A 24,433-nucleotide genomic window follows, 5' to 3' on the forward strand; every position below is an offset into this window, starting at 1 on the left:
ACACAACTCGATCGCACTCGTGTTGTGCCAATCTAAGCAGAGAAGGCTCTCCATCCTTCTGCTAAACCGATCGATGTCTGTGTCACTATAGGCAGTGGCATCAGAGGGTTAAGTGCCTGCCATCGGTTCTAGCACCAATCGTGGGCGTTACAGCTGGGGGTCAGCTGTGATACATAATTGACGCCCGCTGATGATCTCACTGGTGCCCTGCATAGGTTTTTGCGTTACATGTATTAAAAGAAAAATGGCAAGATTTATTTTTCCTTATTGCATTCCTGTACTAAAAAAAAATTAAAAAAAAATCTTGCCTCCAGAGCTTATTGGGGGAGAAACCAGTGTGAGACATGTAACGACAGACAATCTGCTCTCCTGATGTCTCACACTGGCAGCAAAAAAGAGAACATGAGCAAAGATTGCTGAATATTAGAAAATATTTATTTTGAACATTTGAAAAGTGTAAGAAATAAGTTACACAGAACAGCATAAAAGAGAATGGGGGATAGTAATAGTAAACTAATGTGGTGTAAATCAGCAGTAAGGGTAGATATTAGTACAATGCTAATCAACATCAATGGCCTATCAAAAAGTAGGTTGAATGGTTCATGGTCCCAAATATATATACCACATGATAGTAAAAAAAATGTCAAGAATGGACTAAGAATGTGCAGAGTTGCAAGTAAAGAGTGACCAGGAGCGCATCCAAAAGCTGTGGAAAGTATACATAAGTTGAAAAGCAGGAGTAAAGAAATACAAATACAATTTTAAGAGAACATTACCACAGTCAGAAGGTGGAAGAACACCCGACGTACGTTTCGCGGCCTTTTTTGCGTAGAGCCAGCTGCTTTATCAAGGGGGAAAGTGAAAGGTAATTACTTACCAGTGTGAGACATGTAACGACGGACAGCCTGCTCTCCTGATCTACATGTCTCACACTGGTATCGCCTCCCTTTCAGTTATAATAATCTCTGGAGGCAGATTCTCAGGTAGATCATTGGTAGATCTTAACAGCTCATTTACATATTAAGAAAAATGTGGATTTCTCTGGAATAAGACATCAGATCGCCAATCTGAATGTGTAATTTTATTCAGCTTTCTGTGGCCTACAGGCCCATATAGATTCTGAGGAGGGTTTATCCTACTGATGGTTTACTCCATTAAAGAGAATCTAAGGTTAGATTTAGAAGTTTCTGTAGGTAAGAGGCAGTGCCAGATCTATTTGCTGAATCTTTGGCAGGGGGATACTTACTGATGTACTGTATGGACTAATGTTTTTTTCTGTTATGGTCTATATTTTAGGGGAGCAAAATACAATCTTCTGGCTCATATTACATTCCTGCTAGATAGTGTGGAGGATAGCTTCAGGACGCACACCCTTACTATTACTGCACATGGTAAGTGTCCGCGCGGAAGAGCTCAAGTTATCAATATGGGACATGAAGAATTTAAAAAAAAAAAATAAATACAGTTTTGCAACCTCTTCCTCCATGCAGGTTCCACGACTCCTATCACACCTAGTGCAGTTCTTACTGCGACTACTACAGATTGCACTTTGTGGGTCACAGTTAAGCTATACGGCAATTATGTATCACATGACACTCAAATCGCCATGCCGAATTGTGACAGTGCATCAAACTATTTCTTTCTGAGTCACATTACACCCTGCGACGCTCGCAAATGTTACCAAATGTGTTGATTTTCTGTCTCTGGTCACTAGTGGTTTGCCATCAATGTCAATACAAGTCACATGTGACTGCAACTTGTGTATTAGGCTGTGTACTGTTGATTCAATAACATCCAGTGTTTTATCATAAGGAGATTATCACTACAGGGCTAAGTGTCTCATATAGTGGTGAATGGACTCTTGAAACCACATGGATCCAGACTTTTACAGTCCAGGTCTCCCATCACTAGTCTCGCACCTTCTAGTCAACGGCTCTGTGTAACCCCTCCCCTACCACTGATTGGCAGCTTTCTGTGTACACTGTATATTGACAGAAAGTTGCTAATCAGTGATGTGGGCGGGGTTATTCATAGTTCAGCATTCAGAGCATTACTAGATCTACAGCAGAGAAAACAATGCTTTTATCAATACTACACAAAAAATCCTATGTGATCCACTTAATCTGTAAGCAAGAAGAGCACCGCGGCGACGCTTAAGGCTACTTTACACGCTGCGATATCGGTACCGATATCACTAGCGTGGGTACCCGCCCCCATCTGTTGTGCGACACGGGCAAATCGCTGCCCGTGCCGCACAACATCGCCCAGACATGTCACACATACTTACCTGCCCGGCGACGTCGCTGTGACCGGTGAACTGCCTCCTTTCTAAGGGGGCGGTTCGTTCAGCGTCACAGTGTCGTCTCGGCTGTGTCACTGAACCACCGCCCAATAGAAGCGGAGGGGCGGAGATGAGCGGGACGAACATCCCGCCCACCTCCTTCCTTCCGCATAGCGGCCGGGAGGCAGGTAAGGGGAGCTTCCTCGTTCCTGCGGTGTCACACGGAGCGACGTGTGCTGCCGCAGGAACGAGGAACAACTTCGTTACTGCTGCAGTAACTATTTTTGAGAATGGACCCCCATGTCACAGATGAGCGATTTTGCACGTATTTGCAACGATGCAAAATCGCTCATAGGTGTCACACGCAACGGCATCGCTAATGTGGCCGGATGTGCGTCACAAATTCCGTGACTTCCAACGACTTCGCATTAGTGATGTCGTAGCGTGTAAAGCCCCCTTCAGTCTTTTTAGGCAAACAATTTTGACTTAATTTTCTCTTTTTCAGAGGATTCCTCTTTCTGGCTTCCCTTGTATGGGAATTTATGCTGCCACTTGGTTGCACAGCCCACGTGTATGACTGACGAAGTTATTACTGGATTTCTTAACCAGCAGGTACTAGAATGTCTATATCCAAAGCAGAACCGAGACTCGATGCTTTAATATCTACGTGTATTTGTAAATGTGAGCTTTTCCTACTTTTTAACGATGGTTTTGTTTTGTTTTTGTTTTTATTTTTTAATTGTACAGAGAGATACAGTGTGTGTGTATGTATGTGTGTGTGTGTGTGTGTGTGTGTGTGTGTGTGTATAGATAGATCGATCTAGATAGATAGATAGATCGATCTAGATAGATAGATAGATCGATCTAGATAGATCGATCTAGATAGATCGATCTAGATAGATCGATCTAGATAGATCGATCTAGATAGATCGATCTAGATAGATCGATCTAGATAGATAGATCTAGATAGATAGATCTAGATAGATAGATCTAGATAGATAGATCTAGATAGATAGATCTAGATAGATAGATCTAGATAGATAGATCTAGATAGATCTAGATAGATAGATCTAGATAGATAGATCTAGATAGATAGATCTAGATAGATCTAGATAGATCTAGATAGATCTAGATAGATATATTATCTCTCTCTCTCTATATCTATATATCTATATCTATATATATATATATCTATATATATATATATATATATATATATATATATATATATATATATATATATATATATATATATATATATATATATATATATATATATATATATATATATATATATATATATATATATATATATATATATATCCTCTCTTCCCCTGTGGGTAAGGTTGTATTCATTTCTTAGGTATGAGAGCATAAATGATCCACCCTCCTTTCCCCAATGACAGCTATATAGTAAGTCAGGCAGGACTCGGTCAGATGTCACAATTTCATTTATGGGATTGCTTGTCAATTAAAGGAACCAGTTACCAGGATTTCTTTGTCGCTCCATTGGGAGACCCAGACAATTGGGTGTATAGCTTCTGCCTCCGGAGGCCACACAAAGTATTACACTTTAAAAAGTGTAACCCCTCCCCTCTGCCTATACACCCTCCCGTGCATCACGGGCTCCTCAGTTTTATGCTTTGTGTTGAAGGAGGCACACATTCACTCAAGCTCCCATTTTAGTCAGCAGCAGCTGCTGATTGTATCGGATGGAAGAAAAGAGGGCCCCCTAACAGGGCCCCCGGCATGCTCCCTTCTCACCCCACTAAGTCGGCGGTGCTGTTAAGGTTGAGGTACCCATTGCGGGTACAAAGGCTGGAGCCACATGCCGTTTTCCTTCCCCATCCCTTAGAGGCTCTGGGAGAAGTGGGATCCTAACCGGTCATCCAGGCACTGGGACCGGGCTCCCTCCGCAGCCCCTGTGGGATTCTGACGGACAGGAGACTGAGTATCATCAGGGACAGGCCCTGCATCATAAAGGTACTCTGTGTCCCCTTGGGGACGGTGCATGGAGCACTTGGTCTCAGACGCTGCAGCGGCTGCTGTTTTTGTGTGACGACCGGGACTACCGCGCCGACCGCGCCTGCTTGCCGGCCGCGGTATTAAATTTAGTCCCCGGCTTTTGCGGCCTAGTGCATTAAACTCCCGCCCCCGGGCCTGCCAGTCAGGGGTAAGGGCGGGACGGTCGGCCTGACGTCGACTGTGAGGGCTGGAGCATACTTTAGTGTCCTCCTCCCCCCTCACTCATCACTCTGGGGCACCAGATTCCCGCACTTTATTGATAACGCCCACGGCTCCCTCCTCCCCTTAGAACGCCGGCAGCCATGTTTTAAACACATTCTGCCGGTGGAGGACTTTTGGCTGCAGCTCTGGGAGACCCAAGGCAGGGAATCTGGTGGACACACACCGCTCTGGGCGGTCGGTAAGCCACACCGGTCACACGGTGCTGGTCCCCCTAGGGTGCCGAACTGTATATATATATATATTATATTTGTATACATTTTCTAGGTTCGGCCGCAGTGTTTAGCCTTTGGCTATATACCCTCAGTGATTACTCTCCTAGGAGAGAACAGCATGTCGGTCACAAGGAGCAAGGGTGCCAAGACACAGGGTTATTTTGCAACCTGTACCTCTTGTGCGGCTATGCTACCTGCAGGTTCCACCTACCCTCACTGTGAGCAATGCTCGGGCCCTGTGGTACTCGCTCAGCCGGAGCCTCGGGCACTGGTGGGACCCTCGGCCCAGGTAGAACCGCCGGCCTCCCCTGTCCAGGCTTTAGGGACAGAGTTTGCAGTTTTAGCTGAGAAACTCTGAGTCACTTTCACAATCCATGGCTCAGTCTATGGACAAATGGTCTGCTAAGATACTAGAAGCCTTACAGTCCAGACCGGCTCTTACACAGGCCCCAGGCACTGCGGGGTCATCGCCCCCAGGCCCCTCTCGGTCTGCGCCGCAGCATGCTCCTGGGGTGGCCCCTAGGTATCACGTGGAGGACTCCGGCACGGACCGCAGTCCCAGACCGGCTAAGCGGGCTCGCTGGGAATCTTCCCCGACTTTATCACGCTGTTCGGGGTCTCACCTTGAGGACTCTCTGCAGGATGAGGCAGAGGTCGCAGCCCAGGGCTCTGACCCTGACGTTGCTCTCAATCTTGATAGACCTGAAGGGGACGCCATAGTAAATGACCTTATAGCGTCAATCAACCAGGTGCTAGATCTATCTCCCCCGCCTCTACCTGTGGAGGAGTCGGCTTCACAGCAGGAGAAACACCAGTTTAGGTTTCCCAAACGTACACGGAGTGCGTTTTTCGATCACTCTAACTTCAGAGATGCTGTCCAGAAGCACAGAGCTTTTCCGGACAAGCGCTTTTCTAAGCGCCTTAATGACACACGTTACCCCTTCCCCTCTGACGTAGTCAAGGGTTGGGCTCAATGTCCCAAGGTGGATCCTCCAGTCTCTAGACTGGCGGCTAGATCCGTAGTAGCAGTGGCTGACGCTTCATCGCTCAAGGATGCCACTGACAGGCAGATAGAGCTCCTAATGAAATCCATCTTTGAAGCCACAGGCGCGTCTTTCGCCCCGGCCTTTGCAGCCGTGTGGGCACTCCAAGCTATCTCAGCTTGTCTGTCGGAGATTAATGCGGTCACACGTACCTCTGCTCCGCAAGTAGCGTCTTTGACTTCTCAGGCGTCTGCTTTTTCGTCCTACGCCATGAACGCCATCCTGGACTCTGCTAGCCGTACAGCGGTAGCATCCGCCAATTCGGTGGCAGTCCGCAGGGCCATGTGGCTACGCGAATGGAAGGCAGACTCTGCTTCCAAGAAGTTCTTGACCGGTTTGCCTTTTTCTGGCGACCGATTGTTTGGCGAGCAATTGGATGAAATTATTAAGCAATCTAAGGGAAAGGACTCGTCCTTACCCCAATCCAAGCCAAAAAGACCTCAGCAACGGAAAATTCAGGCGAGGTTTCGGTCCTTTTGGCCCTCAGCCAGATCCCAATCATCCTCGTCCAACAGGCCACAGAAGAGTTAGAGGAACTCTTCTGCATGGCGGTCTAAGTCACGTCCTCCAAAGACCGCCGGAGGCACCGTCTCCAAGGCGGCCTCCTCATGACTTTCGGCCTCCACAAACCGCATCCTCGGTCGGTGGCAGGCTCTCCCGCTTTGGCGACGCCTGGTGGCCACATGTCCAAGACCGATGGGTGAGAGACATTCTGTCTCACGGTTACAGGATAGAGTTCTGCTCTCGTCCTCCGACCCGTTTCTTCAGAACATCTCCGCCCCCCGAGCGAACCGAGGCACTTGCTCAGGCGGTGGACACTCTGAAGACAGGAGGAGTTGTGATCCCCGTTCCCCTTCAGGAACGTGGTCGCGGTTTTTACTCCAACCTGTTCGTGGTGCCAAAAAAGGACGGATCATTCCGTCCCGTTTTGGACCTCAAATTGCTCAACAGACATGTGAGAACCAGACGGTTTCGCATGGAATCCCTCCGCTCTGTCATCGCTTCGATGTCACAAGGAGACTTCCTAGCATCAATCGACATCAGGGATGCCTATCTCCATGTGCCGATCGCACCAGAGCATCAACGCTTCCTGCGTTTCGCCATTGGGGACGAACACCTTCAGTTTGTGGCACTGCCTTTCGGCCTGGCGACAGCCCCACGGGTTTTCACCAAGGTCATGGCATCCGTTGTGGCAGTCCTGCACTCTCAGGGCCACTCGGTGATCCCTTACTTAGACGATCTCCTGGTCAAGGCACCCTCCCGGGTGGCATGTCAACACAGCCTGGCCGTTGCTCTGGAGACTCTCCAGAGGTTCGAGTGGATCATCAATTTCCCAAAGTCAAAATTGACTCCGGCCCAATCACTGACTTACCTCGGGATGGAGTTTCATACTCTCTCAGCGATAGTCAAGCTTCCGCTGGACAAACAGCGTTCGCTGCAAGCTGGGGTGCACTCTCTCCTTCGGGCCCAGTCACACCCCTTGAGGCGCCTCATGCACTTCCTGGGGAAGATGGTGGCAGCGATGGAGGCAGTCCCCTTTGCGCAATTTCATCTGCGTCCACTCCAATGGGACATTCTCCGCAAATGGGACAGGAGGGCGACGTCCCTAGACAGGAACGTCTCCCTTTCTCTGGCAGCCAAAACCTCTCTTCAGTGGTGGCTTCTTCCCACTTCTCTGTCGAAGGGAAAATCCTTCCTGCCCCCATCCTGGGCTGTGGTCACGACGGACGCGAGTCTGTCAGGGTGGGGAGCGGTTTTTCTCCACCACAGGGCTCAGGGAACCTGGACTCCGACAGAGTCCTCCCTTCAGATCAATATTCTGGAGATAAGGGCAGTGTACCTAGCCCTAAAGGCGTTCCATCGGTGGCTGGAGGGCAGGCAGATCCGCATACAGTCGGACAACGCCACGGCGGTCGCGTACATCAACCACCAGGGCGGCACGCGCAGCCGTCAAGCCTTCCAAGAAGTTCGGCGGATTCTGCTGTGGGCGGAGGCCACAGCCTCCACCATCTCCGCAGTTCACATCCCGGGCGTAGAAAACTGGGAAGCAGACTTTCTCAGTCGCCAGGGCATGGACGCAGGGGAATGGTCTCTTCACCCGGACGTGTTTCAAGAGATCTGTTGCCGCTGGGGGACGCCGGACGTCGACCTCATGGCGTCTCGGCACAACAACAAAGTCCCGGCATTCATGGCACGGTCTCAAGATCACAGAGCTCTGGCGGCGGACGCATTAGTTCAGGATTGGTCGCAGTTTCGACTGCCTTATGTATTTCCTCCTCTGGCAATGCTGCCCAGAGTGTTACGCAAGATCAAGTCCGACTGCCGCCGCGCCATCCTCGTCGTGGATGTCGTGGTACCCGGATCTGTGGCACCTCACGGTGGGTCAACCGTGGGCACTTCCAGACCGACCAGACTTGCTGTCTCAAGGGCCATTTTTCCATCTGAATTCTGCGGCCCTCAACCTGACTGTGTGGCCATTGAGTCCTGGCTACTAGCGTCCTCAGGCTTATCTCAAGATGTCATTGCCACTATGAGACAGGCCAGGAAACCAACGTCCGCCAAGATCTATCATAGGACTTGGAGGATCTTCTTATCCTGGTGCTCTGATCAGGGTTTTACCCCCAGGCCATTTGCCTTACCCACTTTTCTTTCTTTCCTTCAATCCGGAATGGACAAGGGGTTGTCTCTCGGCTCTCTCAAGGGACAAGTATCGGCGCTATCCGTATTTTTTCAAAAGCGTCTAGCCAGGCTTCCGCAGGTCCGCACGTTCCTGCAGGGAGTTTGCCACATAGTCCCACCTTACAAGAGGCCGCTGGAACCATGGGATCTTAACAGAGTGCTAAAGGCTCTTCAGAAACCACCTTTCGAGCCACTGCGGGATGTCTCCCTTTCACGTCTTTCGCAGAAGGTGGTCTTTCTAGTGGCAGTCACTTCGCTCCGTAGAGTGTCGGAGTTGGCAGCGCTGTCATGCAAAGCCCCCTTCCTGGTTTTTCACCAGGATAAGGTGGTTCTGCGTCCGGTCCCGGAATTTCTCCCTAAGGTGGTATCCCCTTTTCATCTCAATCAGGATATCTCCTTACCTTCTTTTTGTCCTCATCCAGTTCACCAATGTGAAAAGGAGTTGCATTTGTTAGATCTAGTGAGAGCACTCCGGCTCTACATTTCTCGCACGGCGCCCCTGCGCCGTTCTGATGCGCTCTTTGTCCTTGTCGCTGGCCAGCGTAAGGGGTCGCAGGCTTCCAAGTCAACCTTGGCTCGGTGGATCAAGGAACCGATTCTTGAAGCCTACCGTTCTTCTGGGCTTCCGATTCCTGCAGGGCTGAAAGCCCATTCTACCAGAGCCGTGGGTGCATCCTGGGCATTGCGGCACCAGGCTACGGCTCAGCAGGTGTGTCAGGCGGCTACCAGGTCGAGTCTGCACACTTTCACGAAACACTATCAGGTGCATACCTATGCTTCGGCAGACGCCAGCCTAGGTAGGCGAGTCCTTCAGGCGGCGGTTGCCCACCTGTAAGAGGGAGCCGTTGTCGGCTCTTTTTATTGGGGTATTCTTTTACCCACCCAGGGACTGCTTTTGGACGTCCCAATTGTTTGGGTCTCCCAATGGAGCGACAAAGAAGAAGGGAATTTTGTTTACTTACCGTAAATTCCTTTTCTTCTAGCTCCTATTGGGAGACCCAGCACCCGCCCCTGTTCCCTTCGGGCTGTTGTTCTTTGTGTACACATGTTGTTCATGTTGAATTGTTCTTTTGGTTCATGGTTTCAGTTCTCCGAACATCCTTCGGATTGAATTTACCTTAGACCAATTTATAGGTTTCCTCCTTCCTGCTTTTGCACCAAAACTGAGGAGCCCGTGATGCACGGGAGGGTGTATAGGCAGAGGGGAGGGGTTACACTTTTTAAAGTGTAATACTTTGTGTGGCCTCCGGAGGCAGAAGCTATACACCCAATTGTCTGGGTCTCCCAATAGGAGCTAGAAGAAAAGGAATTTACGGTAAGTAAACAAAATTCCCTTCTTTCCTTTACAAGCTGTGGCCACCACCAGTGAGCCGTTATATACAGCATTCTAGAATACTGTATAGAAGATCCCAGGCCGCTCTGTATATTATAAAAAGGACTTTAAAGTATTGTAGTGCACATGTGCAGATGTCTTTAACCTTTCCTTGCGCTTGTGCATTATAGTACTTTGCCCTCAGCAAGGCAGATCAAAATGCGCAGGAGCACAGTGGCGACCTCTGTGTAGATGACGTAGAATGTGTCATTTACACAGGGCCGAGGAGGAGGACGGTGACTGCGCAAGATGGGGGAGGCACCGAACTGAGACCAGCGACGTTCATTAGACCAAACCACCCCCTGGGTGAGTATAATAAAGATCTTTTTTACGTTCTACAGCTCTGTCTGGGCTCCTATATACAGTATTCTGGAAAGCTGTATATAAGAACTCACTGGTGGTGGCAATAACTTATAAGGGAAAATCCTGCTGACCGGTTCCCTTTTAATATATTTTAGAAGTAAGCAGTGAGACATCTGTAGCTTTTCTTTTCTTGCACAGTATGTTAATACTTATCTGATATTTTAATGTAGGAGATGGTTGGTGACGTCCGTAGCTGGATCAGAATGTACTGTATGCTGAAAGGCGGGAACCTCCATTGCTACTATTCACCAGAAGAAATAGAGGCCAAAATCGAAGCAACTATGACTATCCCTATTAACAAGGTAACCTGCATCCATCAGCAAATGTTTAAAGGGAATTTATGCATTGTAAATTATCATTTTCTATGTACAAAGAAACCTGATAATTTAACTTTTTTGCTCCTTTTATCTTCCTGTTTTGTGCATATTTCTTCAACTTAGAGGACCAAGCAGCAGGATTTTGCTATATTAGGTAAAGGCAGTTGACACGTCCGCACTGGGGCCGTGGGGTGACTCGTTACCGGGCAGCGGTTCTGCTCCTGGGGCGCCGTGGTGGCAAGGCCCGGTTCCGTGACCCTGGCGGTGTCGTTTAGGGAATAGGAAGGGGATGAGGACAGTTTATTTGTGACTCCACCTGTGGTATGCGACAAGTTAGGTGCCGACGCTGCAAGATTAGGACCTCTGGGGCAGATGGTGACGCAGCTTGGTTGGTGCAGCTCTCCACAGGTAGAGCTGGGCCCCAGGGCGGATGGAAGTGATAGTAGTAGGCAATGGCAGAGGTTGTTGGGCTGGAAACGCAGGCGAATAACAGAGCGAAAAAGGGATGCAGTCTCAAGGTTTTTTAGTCACTCTAACAGGTTCCAGGATTACATGATATGCCAGTGACCGCTTTTGGAGAGCTGGGGTTTCACTGTGATGGGCTCCAGCCAATCCCGGGTAATTCGGAGGTAGAGTCCGGTGCACCTTTCTTAAGTGTACCTTTCCTGGCCGTCTTCCTGCACTTGCTTCGCCCTCCTGCCTTGACTAAAGATATTTCATCAACCAACCATCCGATCCTTCTGCAACAGGTATGCCTGGATTCACCATCTTACTGCTTGTATGGCACTGCCTTTACTTCATATAGCAAAAATCCTGGTGGTTGGTCCTCTTTATCTGTGCAGGCTGAGTATAGTTTGCAGACTCACTTCCTTACCACTGGAAGGTCCATTGAAAAGCCAAGACTAATCACGTTATGTTTGTATTATACCATTGATATTATTATTATTATTATTATTATTATTATTATTATGTGTGTGTGTGTATATATATATATATATATATATATATATATATATATATATATATGTATATATATATATGTATATATATATATATATATATATATATATATATATATATATATATATATATATATATATATATATATATATATATATATATATATATATATATATATATATTTTAAACAGATATCTTTCCACTTGATATCTATTATTTGTGCTATCTAATAGTGTTTATGTTAAGTTGATTTGTATATTGATGCTTATTCGTTTTAAGGCCTGTATGTTTTTGGGGAGTTTTTTTTCCGTTGCATGGGCTGTCCCATCTAGAACATTTATGTGATATCAATATGATATTCCATAAATGTTCCCTTTACTAATGAACTGCGCAGGTCTCGGGAACAGAGCCCCACCGTGCTCGGCTAGGAGTGAAGAGGTGGTCACACGCTGCTCTTTCCATTGGTTTCGATAGGAGCTCCAAAATTCTGCACCAAAAGTAACGTACATGCAAAGTGAATCAGGCTTTTTACTCAGCAAGAGAAATCGATGTGCCTATTAATCCAAAATTTTACAGTAAGCCCTATTTGTTGTGAAAATGTGTATTTAAAGTGAATCTGTCACTAGGTTTTTGCCATTTAATCTGAGAGCAACACAATGTAGAAACTGATACCCCGAATCCTCTGTCACATAATGGGTCGTTTGCTACAGTTTTGATAAAATCACTGTTTTATCTGCAGGAGATTATCATTAGAGGATTAGTAAACCTGCTTCCATGTAGTTCTCCATATTCATGAGCTTTGTATAAGGTTTACCCTCTTCATTGGTATGTATCTTTTTTTGCCTATGCACAGTGTACTCAGCTGCTAATCAGTGGTGTGGGTGGGGTTATACAGAGCTCAGCATTCACAAAACTGGTAGAGAAAACAAGGATTTTATCAAAACGGCAGCAATCAGCCCAGTAAGTGATACATCGCTAGAATTGGGGTCTCTTTTTTTTTTTTTTTTTTTTTTTTTTCCCCCCTATATCATGCTGCTTTCATATGGGGGTAGCAAAAAGCTATTGACAGGTTCCTTTTAATTATTTTGTGGAAAGAGGATTCTGCTGTCAAATCTATGCAAAAGAGATTCTGCAGTGAGTAAACCATCCTGGTTTCTGCTTTTTAGGAAACAAGAATCCGTGCCGTGGAGAAAGACTCCAAGAAAAGAACCAACAGTTTTACGATCATCAACCTGGTGTCTGGAGAAGCCGTAACCAAAATATTTTCCGCTGACAGCAAAGAAGAGCTTCAGAAATGGATGGAAGCCTTCTGGCAGCATTTCTACAACCTCAGTGAGTGTAAACGTCTCAGAGTCTTCTAGTACAAAAAATGTAGCCCGATACAGGTGACTAATCATGCTGCTGATGGGGGTGCTGTGCTTACAAGGATTCATTATGGTGGGATAATGAGTCTTTTCTAGTTTGGAAATGCGCGCACCATTTTTGGTGCAGTTTTTTTGAGCCAAGGCCTGAAATGTAAGGAGACTCTGCAGGAGACCGGAAAACCACTTTACCTTTGTATTACAACAGCTGTGGTTAGTTTAAAGCACCACGCCACCACTTTTATTTATTTATTTATTTTTATTTATTTTTTTATTTCAGCGCTGGAATAATGCTTTAAATATAAGTCCCCTGTCCCCTGTCTTATACTCTTCTTTCATGGGTAAGGATGGTTGACCTCGGGGAGATCAACATCCAACACAACGGAGACACCATCACGTGTTTCTCAACGCTGGCAGGAAACTAGCCAGGCCTTTCACCGGGAAGGAAAAACCACGGGAAGGGCAGCCTCCAGTCAAGGAAACCGCCTATACCAAAACATGGTATCCATCCACAGACAGCTGTTTCGGGGTATTTGCCCCTCATCAGTGTGGAGTAGGAAACTTTCCTTCCCGGTGAAAGACCTGGCTAGTTTCCTGCCAGCGTTGAGAAACATGTGATGGTGTCTCCGCGGAATTCTTGTTTTGCATATTTTCCCAGGGGGCCTTGTTCTAGTGTCACTGCGTTGAGAAACACGTGATGGTGTCTCCGCGGTGTTGGATGTTGATCTCCCTGAGGTCAACCATCCTTACCTATGTAGTCTTCTACTAGGCATTGCTCCCACTAGCCAGTTTCCTACTCCACACTCATGAGGGGCAACTACCCCGAAACAGCTGTCTGTGGATGGATACCATGTTTTGGTATAGGCGGTTTCCTTGACTGGAGACTGCGCTTACCATGGTTTTTCCTTCCCGGTGGAAGACCTGGCTAGTTTCCTGCCACCATTGAGAAACATGTGATGGGGTCTCCGGCATTCTTGTTTTTTATACTCTTCTTTCGGCATCATCCATTTCCAGCATTGCTCCAGTCAGTCTTTGGCAATTTGTGACCTGCCAGCAGCTCCAGTGTTTCATTGAGCGTTCTTTGAGGTCACAATTCAATAAAAGTCTATGGGAGCATAGTCCTGGCTCTCATAGACTTGTATTGAGTGCTTGTGATGTAACTTAGAACAAAAATGTGACCCCCTATGTATAGATAATATTCCACAGTGCTTTGAAGGCATCATCACTTGGGGGCTCACAATCTAAATTTCCTATCAATATGGTTAGAATTAAGTTTGGGAAGTAACCCCGCAAACACTGGGATAACACACAAACTCCTTCCAGAGGTCGTCCTCAGAGGGATTTGAACACAGGACCCCAGCGCTGCAAAGCTTCAGTGTTAATCATGGGGTCACAGTATACATCTGGAATGTATGTTAGTGTTTTGGCATGTCATGTTATATTTTGGCCATTGAGCAATGCTTTTTTGGATGGGGGGGGGGTGGTATATAGAGCTCCTTAGTTAAAGAGTAATTAAACTTTTTATTTTTTTCATAATTTTTTCCAGCATGGAAAGAAAGTTATGGTGATTTTCACAAGATTTATAACAGCAGCTCCTCAGAAGCTGAGAGAGAGGGGGGAGGAGAGCAGATAACTGCTGTATATCTGGAGACATTAGTTGTTGGGAATGGAACTACTGCGCACTCTCTGCCAGGGTTTGGGCATGCACTGGTGGTCAAGCTCCATGGCAACTAGCAGTACACGATGAAAGATAAAAGCTGTGATTGTAGGAGAATCACAGTAGATAGAAAAGCAAGTCAGTTGTAAATTTGCTTAACTTCATGCTGCCGAACTAATGCAATGTAATAATTTGAGATTACCCCTTTAAAATACTCTTAAGGAAAACAAAGCCTACTACTATTTTCAACAAAGTACAAAAGGCATAGATGTGTATCAGCACACCGTGTACGACAAAATGACTCTCTTGTCATATGCTTGGTGCATGAGAACATATATAACCGTTAAAATGTATACAGGCAGGAGCGTTCCCAACGCATATGTCAACCATGATTGAAAAAAGATAGGTGAAAGGAGCCATAACTCAGCTTTTTCTCAAGCTGAACCACACATCCCAGCATTCATTACCAGCATGGAGAATCTAGATCACTCACGGGTGTCCGCTCTGTGTGGTCTTTAAAAAAAAAAAAAAAGTATATATTTTTTTATTTGGGTGGTTGTTGGCGCCAAGACTAAAGTCTACCTTAAGTCATTCCGTACACAGTGGTTTTCTGTAGGCCTGAATGGACGCCATTGTACCCTCTCTTCCTGTACTATTCATTACCTGTTATTTATACCGTAATATCAATAGGATAAATATACTCAGCTTTATTTTTATTACATTTTTCAATACATTCTTCACTGAAAACTTTTTTTTTTTTTAAATTGGTAAATACGAGTGGAAGCCTCAGTGCCGGTGTACAGTGTATTGCTCCTGTGCCAAGGTACAATGAGCTGTCATCAGCCCTGTTACAGCAGAGCCATACCTACCGGGCAGAGCGGCCAGCGCTGGGCACTGACGGAAATATGGTCTCATTTCCATAGTGAGAAATAAGAACTTCTTTCAATCAAGTTCAGTGTTAAAACCCTTTTATTTATTCCTATGGACCACCTACAAGGAGCTCGGAGGAGTCTGCAGAATGCAGGGAGATGGTGCTTTATTCTGTTTATTACTCTAGTGGGTCAGTGTTTGTCTTCCCAACTAATATTTAAAAGGATGGTCCAATAGTAGGAAAAAATCTAAATCTGACAATTATTTTATTTTTCTCATTCATAGAGGGTCATTTTTGTGTGTGTGTGTGTATATATATATATATATATATATATATATATATATATATATATATATATATATATATATATATATATATATATATATATATATATATATATATATATATATATATATATATATATATATATATATATATATATATATATAAATAAAATTAAATATATATATACACACACACACCTTATATATACATGTGTATATCTATACATACATATACATATATACGCATTTGTGTGTATGCGTGTGTTTATGTGTGTGTATATGTATGTATAATATACACACAGAATATTGCATATATGTGTGTACATATATGTATACGTATGTGTGTGCATAATATATAAGTATAATGTGTGTGTGTATATATTTGTGTGTGTGTGTATACAGTGCCTACAAGTAGTATTCAACCCCCTGCAGATTTAGCAGGTTTACACATTCGGAATTAACTTGGCATTGTGACATTTGGACTGTAGATCAGCCTGGAAGTGTGAAATGCACTGCAGCAAAAAAGAATGTTATTTCTTTTTTATTTTTTTTTTAAATTGAGAAAAGTTTATTCAGAGGGTCATTTATTATTCAACCCCTCAAATCACCAGAATTCTGTTTGGTTCCCCTAAAGTATTAAGAAGTATTTCAGGCACAAAGAACAATGAGCTTCACATGTTTGGATTAATTATCTCTTTTTCCAGCCTTTTCTGACTAATTAAGACCCTCCCCAAACTTGTGAACAGCACTCATACGTGGTCAACATGGGAAAGACAAAGGAGCATTCCAAGGCCATCAGAGACAAGATCGTGGAGGGTCACAAGGCTGGCAAGGGGTACAAAACCCTTTCCAAGGAGTTGGGCCTACCTGTCTCCACTGTTGGGAGCATCATCCGGAAGTGGAAGGCTTATGGAATTACGGCCAGGCTTGTCCGAAGAGTCAAGGCTAACCCAAGGACAACAAGGAAGGAGCTCCGGGAAGATCTCATGGCAGTGGGGACATTGGTTTCAGTCAATACCATAAGTAACGTACTCCACCGCAATGGTCTCCATTCCAGACGAGCCGTAAGATACCTTTACTTTCAAAGCGTCATGTCAAGGCTCGTCTACAGTTTGCTCATGATCACTTGGAGGAATCTGAGATAGACTGGTTCAAGGTTCTCTGGTCTGATGAGACCAAGATCGAGATCTTTGGTGCCAACCACACACGTGACGTTTGGAGACTGGATGGCACTGCATACGACCCCAAGAATACCATCCCTACAGTCAAGCATGGTGGTGACAGCATCATGCTGTGGGGCTGTTTCTCAGCCAAGGGGCCTGGCCATCTAGTCCGCATCCATGGGAAGATGGATAGCACGGCCTACCTGGAGATTTTGGCCAAGAACCTCCGCTCCTCCATCAAAGATCTTAAAGGGAACCAATCATCAGGATTTTCGAGTATAAGGTGCAGCCAGTGCAGTACTGGCACTATCATGCACAGTGTGTACATACCATCAGGGTGCAGCTCGGGTGTTTAGGCAGTGAAATTCATCTTTATAAAGTTTGAAATTTCGTGCACTTTTTGATTGACGTGTGCACCTCTGCAGATAATGTCCGGGCGTGTTATGCAGGAGTTCCCCGCCCCCCACCAGCCTGTTCCTCCCTCTCTCCTGATGTCCGGGCGGGTTATGCACGTGTTCCCCGCCCCCCCGCGCTGCCTGTTCCTCCCTCTCTCCGGCTGAATGTAAAATGCTAATCTTCAGAAACATGGCGCCGGAGTGGGCCTCTGCGCATAGCGCTTATCTCCGGCGCCATGTTTCTGAAGCCCGCATTACACAGCTTGGTGTCTGCAGACTGCAGAACAGCTGATCGGAGGACGCGATCAGCTGTAGCTATGATGACGTGCCGCCTCAGGACACCGGGCCAGGACAGGAGCCTGCCAGCGACATCGGGGGTCAGGTGAGGTAAGTTCACAATGGACTCACATGACCCCGTGACGGCAGTGCTGCGAGACCCGGTCACGGTAGTGATATCGGGTAGCACTGTCTTCACGGGGTCAGGTGAATGAAATTACTAGCACCTGTGATGTCATTGCCCCAGCAGGCACGCACACATTATACACACACACATACACACACTATATATATACACACACACCCACACTGCTGTGTGTGCGTCCCTGCGTTGACCTGGGCTCACCTTCTGAGTTCCAGGTCACTGCAGGAAAGCACTCACAGCTGTGCGTGTATAATGTGTGTATGCGCGCGCGTGTATAATGTGTGTGCGCGCGCGTGTATAATGTGTGTGCGCGCGCGCGCGTGTATAATGTGTGTGCGCGCGCGCGCGTGTATAATGTGTGTGCGCGCGCGCGCGTGTATGTGTGTGCGCGCGCGCGTGTATAATGTGTGTGCGCGCGCGCGCGTGTATAGTGTGCGCGCGCGTGTATAATGTGTGCGCGCGCGCGCGTGTATAATGTGTGCGCGCGTGTATAATGTGTGCGCGCGCACGCGTGTATAATGTGTGCGCGCGCACGCGTGTATAATGTGTGCGCGCGCACGCATGTATAATGTGTGCGCGCGCACGCGTGTATAATGTGTGCGCGCGCACGCGTGTATAATGTGTGCGCGCGCACGCGTGTATAATGTGTGCGCGCCGCACGCGTGTATGTGTAGTGTGTGTGTATAGTGTGTGTGTAGTGTATAGTGTGTGTGTGTGTATAGTGTGTGTGTGTATAGTGTGTGTGTGTATAGTGTGTATAGTGTATAGTGTGTGTGTGTATAGTGTGTGTGTGTGTATAGTGTGTGTGTGTATAGTGTGTGTGTGTATAGTGTGTGTGTGTATATAATGTGTGTGCGCGCGTGTGTGTATAATGTGTGTGTGTGCGCGCGCGTGTGTATAATGTGTGTGTGCGCGTATAATATGTGTGTGTGCGCGCGCGCGCGCCTCTCTGCTGGGGCAATGACGTCACAGGTGGAAGTGAGGGGCTGCTCTCACAATCAATGGGGGACTTTTAGTTCTGCATTAAAGGGGTGGTTCACCCATTTTTTTTTTTCCCCCCAATGATCAGATGATATTGGATCCGGATTGGACGGCGCGGGACCCTAACCCAGGATTACTGCGGAGGGGGGTTTATTTCAATAAAGATGGAGTCACTAATTGTGTTGTGTTTTATTACTAATAAAAATATTTTTCTGTGTGTTGTGTATTATTTTTTTTTTTTATCATTACTAGAAAATCATGGTGGCCATGTCTAATATTGGCGTGACACCATGAATTTCGGGCTTAGGGCTAGCTGATAATATACAGCTAGCCCTAACTCCATTATTACCTGGCTAGCCACCCGGCATCAGGGCAGCTGGAAGAGTTGGATACAGCGCCAGAAGATGGCGCTTCTATGAAAGCGCCATTTTCTGGGGTGGCTGCGGACTGCAATTCGCAGTGGGGGTGCCCAGAAAGCATGGGCACCCTGCACTGTGGATTCCAATCCCCAGCTGCCTAGTTGTACCCGGCTGGACACCAAAATTAGGCGAAGCTCACGTCATTTTTTTATTTATTATTTCATGAAATTCATGAAATAATTAAAAAAAAAAAAAGGGCTTCTCTATATTTTTGGTTCCCAGCTGGGTACAAATAGGCAGCTGGGGGTTGGGGGCAGCCCGGACCTGCCTGCTGTACCCGGCTAGCATACAAAAATATGGCGAAGCCCACGTCATTTTTTTTTCTTTTTTGGCAAAAAACTGCATACAGTCCGGGATGGAGTATGCTGAGCCTTGTAGTTCTGCAGCTGCTGTCTTCTCTCCTGCTTACACTAGTGAATGGAGGATACTGAGGCTTGTAGTTCTGCAGCTGCTGTCTGCTCTCCTGTATACACTAGTGAATGGAGGATGCTGAGCCTTGTAGTTCTGCAGCTGCTGTCTGCTCTCATGCATACACTAGTGAATGGAGGATGCTGAGCCTTGTAGTTCTGCTCCCCCTGCCTCTACCTCCAGCATACAGTCCTGGATAGAGCATGCTGAGCCCTGTAGTTCTGCAGCTGTATGCTCTCCTGCATACACTAGTGGAGAATGAAGAACATATTGAAGAAGGAAATTACTTCAGACCTTTTTTATTTTTTTTTTCTTTCAACAATCTTTCTCTGATAAAAAAAAAGCATAAAAACACAGAGCAAAAAACGCACCAAAACCCGGTAAAAACGCGTCTGTTGTTTGCCACGTATGGTTTTTTGGGTTTTTTTGACGCAAAAAAACGCACAAAAACACCGCTTAAATAAAACGACGCAGTGTGTGAACTTAGCCAAAATCCACACTGTTACTTGTCATGCATGGGACTACAAGGCTCAGCATCCTCCATCCAGGACTGTATGCAGTTTTTTACCCAAAAAGAAAAAAAAATGACATGGGCTTCGCCATATTTTTGTATGCTAGCCGGGTACAGCAGGCAGGTACGGGCTGCCCCCAACCCCCAGCTGCCTATTTGTACCCGGCTGGGAACCAAAAATATAGAGAAGCCCTTTTTTTTTTTTATTTTATTTCATGAATTTCATGAAATAATTTAAAAAAAAAATGACGTGAGCTTCGCCTAATTTTGGTGTCCAGCCGGGTACAACTAGGCAGCTGGGGATTGGAATCCACAGTGAAGGGTGCCCAAGCTTTCTGGGCACCCCCACTGCGAATTGCAGTCCGCAGCCACCCCAGAAAATGGCGCTTTCATAGAAGCGCCATCTTCTGGCGCTGTATCCAACTCTTCCAGCTGCCCTGATGCCGGGTGGCTAGCCGGGTAATAATGGAGTTAGGGCTAGCTGTATATTATCAGCTAGCCCTAAGCCCGAAATTCATGGTGTCACGCCAATATTAGACATGGCCACCATGAATTTCTAGTAATGATAGATAAAAAAAAAATACACAACACACAGAAAAATATTTTTATTAGAAATAAAACACAACACAATTAGTGACTCCATCTTTATTGAAATAAACACCCCTCCGCAGTAATCCTGGGTTAGGGTCCCGCGCCGTCCAATCCGGATCCAATATCATCTGATCATTGGGGAAAAAAAAAAAAATGGGTGAACCACCCCTTTAATGCAGAACTAAAAGTCCCCCATTGATTGTGAGAGCAGCCCCTCACTTCCACCTGTGACGTCATTGCCCCAGCAGAGTGGCGCGCGCGCGCGCGCACACACACACACACACACACACACACACATATTATACGCGCGCACACACATTATACACACGCGCGCACACACACCATACACACACGCGCGCACACACACCATACACACACACTATACACACACACTATATACACACACACACTATATACACACACACACTATATACACACTATACACTACACACACACACACACTATACACTATACACCACACACACACTATACACACACACACACACACACACACTACACACTATACACCACACACACACACTATACACACACACACGCGTGCGCACACACACGCGTGCGCGCACACACATACACGCGTGCGCGCGCACACATTATACACGCGTGCGCGCGCACACATTATACACGCGTGCGCGCGCACACATTATACACGCGTGCGCGCGCACACATTATACACGCGTGCGCGCGCACACATTATACACGCGTGCGCGCGCACACATACACGCGTGCGCGCGCACACATACACGCGTGCGCGCGCACACATTATACACGCGCGCGCGCGCACACATTATACACGCGCGCGCGCGCACACATTATACACCGCGCGCGCACACATTATACACGCGCGCGGCGCGCACACATTATACACGCGCGCGCGCGCGCACACATTATACACGCGCGCGCGCGCACACATTATACACGCGCGCGCGCGCACACATTATACACGCGCGCGCGCGCACACATTATACACGCGCGCGCGCGCACACATTATACACGCGCGCGCGCGCACACATTATACACGCGCGCGCGCGCACACATTATACACGCGCGCGCGCGCGCACACATTATACACGCGCGCGCGCGCGCACACATTATACACGCGCGCACACATTATACACGCGCGCCGCGCGCACACATTATACGCGCGCGCGCACACATTATACGCGCGCGCGCGCACACATTATACGCGCGCGCGCGCGCACACATTATACGCGCGCGCGCGCGCACACATTATACGCGCGCGCGCGCACACATTATACGCGCGCGCGCGCACACATTATACGCGCGCGCGCGCACACATTATACACGCGCGCGCGCGCACACACATTATACACGCGCGCGCGCGCACACACATTATACACGCGCGCGCGCGCACACATTATACACGCGCGCGCGCGCACACACATTATACACGCGCGCGCGCGCACACACATTATACACGCGCGCGCGCACACACATTATACACGCGCGCGCGCACACACATTATACACGCGCGCGCGCACACACATTATACACGCGCGCGCGCACACACATTATACACGCGCGCGCACACACATTATACACGCGCGCGCACACACATTATACACGCGCGCGCACACACATTATACACGCGCGCGCACACACATTATACACGCGCGCGCACACACATTATACACGCGCGCGCGCACACACACACATATTATACGCGCGCACACACATTATACACACGCGCGCACACACATTATACACGCGCGCGCGCGCGCACACACACATATTATACGCGCGCACACACATTATACACACGCGCGCACACACACCATACACACACGCGCGCACACACACCATACACACACACTATATACACACACACACTATATACACACACACACTATATACACACACACTATACACTCACTATACACTATACACTACACACACACACACACTATACACCACACACACACTATACACCACACACACACTATACACCACACACACACACACACACACTATACACCACACACACACACTATACACCACACACACACACACACACTATACACCACACACACACACTATACACCACACACACACACACTATACACCACACACACACACACTATACACCACACACACACACTATACACACACACACTATACACACACACACTATACACACACACACGCGTGCGCACACACACGCGTGCGCACACACACGCGTGCGCGCGCACACACGCGTGCGCGCGCACACATTATACACGCGTGCGCGCGCACACATTATACACGCGTGCGCGCGCACACATTATACACGCGTGCGCGCGCACACATTATACACGCGTGCGCGCGCACACATTATACACGCGTGCGCGCGCACACATTATACACGCGTGCGCGCGCACACACATTATACACGCGTGCGCGCGCACACACATTATACACGCGTGCGCGCGCGCACATTATACACGCGTGCGCGCGCGCACATTATACACGCGTGCGCGCGCACATTATACACGCGTGCGCGCGCGCACATTATACACGCACGCGCGCGCACATTATACACGCGTGCGCGCACATTATACACGCGTGCGCGCACATTATACACGCGTGCGCGCACATTATACACGCGTGCGCGCACATTATACACGCTGTGCGCGCACATTATACACGCGCGCGCGCACATTATACACGCGCGCGCGCACATTATACACGCGCGCGCGCACATTATGCGCGCACACACACATTATACACACGCGCATACACACATTATACACACGCGCATACACACATTATACACACGCGCATACACACATTATACACACACACAGCTGTGAGTGCTTTCCTGCAGTGACCTGGAACTGAGAAGGTGAGCCCAGGTCAACGCAGGGGCGCACACACAGCAGTGTGTGTGTGTGTGTGTGTATATATATATATAATATATATATATATATATATATATTAGTGTGTGTATGTGTGTGTGTATAATGTGTGCGTGCCTGCTGGGGCAATGACATCACAGGTGCTAGTAATTTCATTCACCTGACCCCGTGAAGACAGTGCTACCCGATATCACTACCGTGACCGGGTCTCGCAGCACTGCCGTCACGGGGTCATGTGAGTCCATTGTGAACTTACCTCACCTGACCCCCGATGTCGCTGGCAGGCTCCTGTCCTGGCCCGGTGTCCTGAGGCGGCACGTCATCATAGCTACAGCTGATCGCGTCCTCCGATCAGCTGTTCTGCAGTCTGCAGACACCAAGCTGTGTAATGCGGGCTTCAGAAACATGGCGCCGGAGATAAGCGCTATGCGCAGAGGCCCACTCCGGCGCCATGTTTCTGAAGATTAGCATTTTACATTCAGCCGGAGGGAGGGAGGAACAGGCAGCGCGGGGGGGGCGGGGAACACGTGCATAACCCGCCCGGACATCAGGAGAGAGGGAGGAACAGGCTGGTGGGGGGCGGGGAACTCCTGCATAACCCGCCCGGACATTAACACAGAGGTGCACACGTCAATCAAAAAGTGCACGAAATTTCAAACTTTATAAAGTTGTATTTCACTGCCTAAACACCCGAGCTGCCCCCTGATGGCATGTACACACTGTGCATGATAGTGCCAGTACTGCACTGGCTGCACCTTATACTCGAAAATCCTGATGATTGGTTCCCTTTAAGATGGGTCGTCATTTCATCTTCCAACAAGACAACGACCCAAAGCACACAGCCAAGAAAACCAAGGCCTGGTTCAAGAAGGAAAAAATCAAGGTGTTGCAGTGGCCTAGTCAGTCTCCTGACCTTAACCCAATTGAAAACTTGTGGAAGGAGCTCAAGATTAAAGTCCACATGAGACACCCAAAGAACCTAGATAACTTGGAGAAGCTCTGCATGGAGGAGTGGGCCAAGATA

General features: G+C 47.6%; 1 protein-coding gene across 1 annotated transcript in view; it reads left to right on the forward strand.

The window, feature by feature from the left end:
- RTKN2 (rhotekin 2) overlaps positions 1-24,433 on the forward strand; it is a 115,676-nt gene that overhangs the window by 77,705 nt on the left and 13,538 nt on the right. Inside the window, exons 7-10 of the mRNA XM_075352340.1 lie at positions 1,297-1,391; positions 2,787-2,893; positions 10,368-10,499; positions 12,641-12,806. Coding sequence (XP_075208455.1) covers positions 1,297-1,391; positions 2,787-2,893; positions 10,368-10,499; positions 12,641-12,806 — 500 coding nt within the window. The remainder of the gene's footprint in view (positions 1-1,296; positions 1,392-2,786; positions 2,894-10,367; positions 10,500-12,640; positions 12,807-24,433) is intronic.

Source organism: Anomaloglossus baeobatrachus, chromosome 5 (genome assembly GCF_048569485.1).
Source record: "Anomaloglossus baeobatrachus isolate aAnoBae1 chromosome 5, aAnoBae1.hap1, whole genome shotgun sequence".
In the NCBI taxonomy this organism is placed as follows: Eukaryota; Metazoa; Chordata; class Amphibia; order Anura; family Aromobatidae; genus Anomaloglossus; species Anomaloglossus baeobatrachus.